The sequence below is a fragment of the Chinchilla lanigera genome, unplaced genomic scaffold (genome assembly GCF_000276665.1).
Source record: "Chinchilla lanigera isolate Chin_1 unplaced genomic scaffold, ChiLan1.0 scaffold00005, whole genome shotgun sequence".
Lineage (NCBI taxonomy): Eukaryota > Metazoa > Chordata > Mammalia > Rodentia > Chinchillidae > Chinchilla > Chinchilla lanigera.
In genome coordinates, this window is record NW_004955406.1 from 10,664,969 (window position 1) to 10,668,486 (window position 3,518).

At 43.1% G+C, this 3,518-nt stretch overlaps 1 protein-coding gene across 1 annotated transcript; it reads right to left on the reverse strand.

Annotated features, from left to right (window-relative positions):
- Positions 1–3,518, reverse strand: LOC102019137 (bcl-2-binding component 3-like; the record flags this gene model as incomplete). Its single annotated transcript, XM_013520537.1, is given in 2 exon segments — positions 1–1,357; positions 3,417–3,518. A coding segment is annotated over 1 exon segment (94 nt), but the record flags the coding sequence as incomplete, so codon positions are not given.

Genomic DNA, 3,518 nt, shown 5'->3' on the forward strand with positions numbered 1-3,518 from the left:
TTGAAAAGTAGAGAATAATTTATTTATGAGCATACTGTGCTGTAAATAATTGAAAGTTAATTACGAGAAAGAAGGTATTTCTTAAAAATTGGCCATGTAGGGTAAGAATTACAAAACCACTTTTTTCCTTCTCCCTGCCTGATAGCACTTTTAAGGCAAGGATCCTATAAAACGCCAGGGCAGTGGTAGGAGTAGCAAGCAATCTGCTGTCAGCTCTGTTCTCATCCTTGTACTTCCCCTTGTCACTTACCATCCTTTCACACAATAAAAAGTCTCAAATTAATGCAATGTTTTCTCCTAGAAAATCAAAATGCTTTTGCCATATCCCCATCTAATTAGTGCTCAAAGCAGTCCTCGGGAAAATAGGTGTTTGGTGGGAAAAAGAATTGTTCTTTCCCTTTCTGGTGCGCAGGAAGTGTGTTCGGAGAGTGCATCCTTTCTCTCCACTGTGGAACTTGATGCTAATACAGTTCAGGTCAAAGCTGTTGGGTGGGTTCTTCCAGTCTACCCGGTGGTTCAAACAGAATTGTATTCGTGAATTCTTTCCTTCAGTAAGTCAGCATGTAATTTTAAAAGCGTGATATATGTTGACTCCTATACTAGACACTTGGGATATAGCCATATAGCCATGAATAGGAGAGGGAGCAAAACTCTCTGATCTCATGGAAGTTAAATTCTAGAAGACCCACAACAAACATAGTTGAGAGGTAAATGGTACAGTTATATTAGAAGGGATACACATTTTTAAATGAAAAAAAATCAGTGTAAGAGGGAAGAACCTGAAGGGAGGATACACTGATTTATGGAAGACTGACAACATAGGCCTCAATGCAAAATTGCTATTTGAATAAAGAGTTCAAGAAAGAAAGGGAGCAACATCTGAGGGAAGAGCATCCCAGTCTAAAGGCAGGAGGAACAAACAGCCAATGCAAATAAATGTGCTGAGGTGTCAGCATGCTTGGACTGTCTAGGGGCACAGTGTTGTGGGAACAGACTAAGAAGGAGAGTCGCAGGAATCGAATCCGGGTCAGAAGTGGCAACAGACTTGTCCTGAAGAGCCTCGTTTGCAGTTTAAAGACAACTTTCACTTTGAGTGACAGGGTGTCTCGGGAAGGTTTTTAAGTAGAGAAGCAATCTGATTTAATTTTCCAATGATCATTCTGTCTGCTGCCTGAGTAACAGACGGATGGGAAGGGACTCTAACGGAGGAGACAGATAAGGTGCCTTCACCTTCTTCCGGGACAGATTAGATCCACTCAAAGCAGGGTAGCGGGGGAGGAGATGCTGAGAAGTGACTCCATTGTGGATATGTTTTCAGGTAGAGCCAACAGGATTTTCTGATTGCAGCAGATGTGAGCTGTGAGAAAAAAGGCACAATCTTATCCTTCCAAACTGGACTGGAGCCTGTTTGAAGGCAAAAGTCAGTCACTATATTTCTTCATGTTCTTCTCAGAAACAGAAAAAGGCTTTCTGCATGATTAACACATACTTGTCAAGTGAAAGAAAGAGGGGAAAAGGAATCTATGTCAGTAGGTCACAATTTAGAATTACTGTATCACTAATTATTTGCAAAAATAAACACTATTTCTTAGATTTCAAAGCGATTTGTACAGTTCACACCTTTCTCAAGATAAGATTGTTGAAGCTGGAAATAAAGATCTTTAAATATCTTTGTCTGGGCTGGAATTATATTACCTTGGTGAGGTTACAGGTCTTTTATCTGCTACTCAGATATTCTATCTGATATGTACAGCAGATGTTCTGTTACATTTTCTAACTTAATTTGTTTAGAATATTGCAGAACATAAGGATTCACAAGGAAAATGGTAAAACAGATTTTGGATGATGATAATTGGATATTACACCATATTTCTGTGGTTTTGAAAGAAAGAAACAGAAAAACCCCTCACAACATCCATGTGCTTTCTTATTTACAATATAAAGGTCCCCACTGCAATGGAAAAAAGTATGAAAGAGAACACAGTAAAATCTTATGATCAATCCAAAATCATTTGGGTTTTGAGAGATCTATCTAACTCTTTCAGTTTATATTTGGAAAGTGTCAATCTTGGAAATGTTAAGGTGATGAACATAATTTTCCTCCAATACACAGTGACACAAGTTATGAGTTGTGTAATGAGAATTAATAATACTAGTAGCAGAAATAGCGAAATGTGTTATTGATTGAATCTTCTTCTTAATACTTTACCTGCCTGGCAACGGTAACTAGCCATAAACCTTCCTTCAGGCAGTTCTCTTTGAGGAGGAAAATGGACACACCTAGCAAGCATGCCCAATGATGCTGTACAAATTTACTAAATCACAGCAACTTGCCGGGTGTAGACTGAGCAGAGGGGAAGAGAGAGGAGATAAAAGGGGAGAAGTAGCTTTCAGCTACAACAAGAACGTTAAGAAATCCCAGACGTTGAAAACAAAGGGGATTCTGCTGAGCAATGAGAAAATCTGGTGAATTGGGGAAGAGAAGGCGATGGGTAAGACCGGTGCGTGGGTACAGTAGTCTGGGCGAATGAGCTTAGTCCTGTGGCGTTTAGAACAGGGGCTAAGTTAGGTAAATATTTGTTCCTTTGAGTGTCGCCTGACTCGGGAAGGGTGGGGATGCGGAAATGTTTTGGGGCACATGAGAGCGCTCCTGACCTGGGGCACTTTCTATTCTGCTTCGACAAGGACGTTAAGAGGAGCTGGTTTATTCCCCTCTCCTCCTCTCTCCACACCTGGTCCAGCAGAGGAATGAAAACTGTCTGAGCTTTTTTTTTTTTTTTTTTTTTGGTCTGAGCTATTTACAACTTCCCAAACTTGCCTTTGAAAGCTGGAAACATGCTTGTGTATGGCAAAATGACTTTTCTCTTTCTGGTCCTCCTAATCCTTACAGAATTGGTGGCAGCACCTTGACGAGTAATTCTGAGCTATCTGGCACACACCCAGACCCTCTGTGAATATCAGCAGCGTATGGGAGGAGAGGGCAAGAATAAAGTTCCTCTGGACATCTTCTGTTAGAGGAATACGGCATGACGATGTCCCTTCAGTTTCACAGGTAGCAAGATTTTCATTTTGGCTTGGCAGCCTCCAAATTGCTTTCCATTTTCCCAGTTTAGGAGGAAGCTGTGAAAGCCTGAGGCAAACGGGGCGGGGGTGGTGGTGCAGAGACTCCTTGAGTCCTCGCCTTGGCCTTTCTTTCAGTCCTAGGATGTCTCAATATCGCTCTGTTCTTTTAAGCACAGAAATCATCAATCATTTGCTTCCCTAGCACCGTCAGCGGAGTCGTCAGGCACGTGACAAAACCTGCGGGCTGCAAAGGCCCCATTTACTCCTCCGTCTGTCCATCCGTCCCTCGGTCCATCCATCCATCCACCCGCCCGCCCATGCACTGCCAAGCCCGTCCTCCCTTTCCGGCTTACACTGGGCACTAAGCTCCGATCTCCGGGTTCCGATCTCCAGCAGGGGAAGCGGGGCGCGTGGGCCGCAGCCCCCGGGGGCGACGAGCGGCGAGGCCGGGGAGG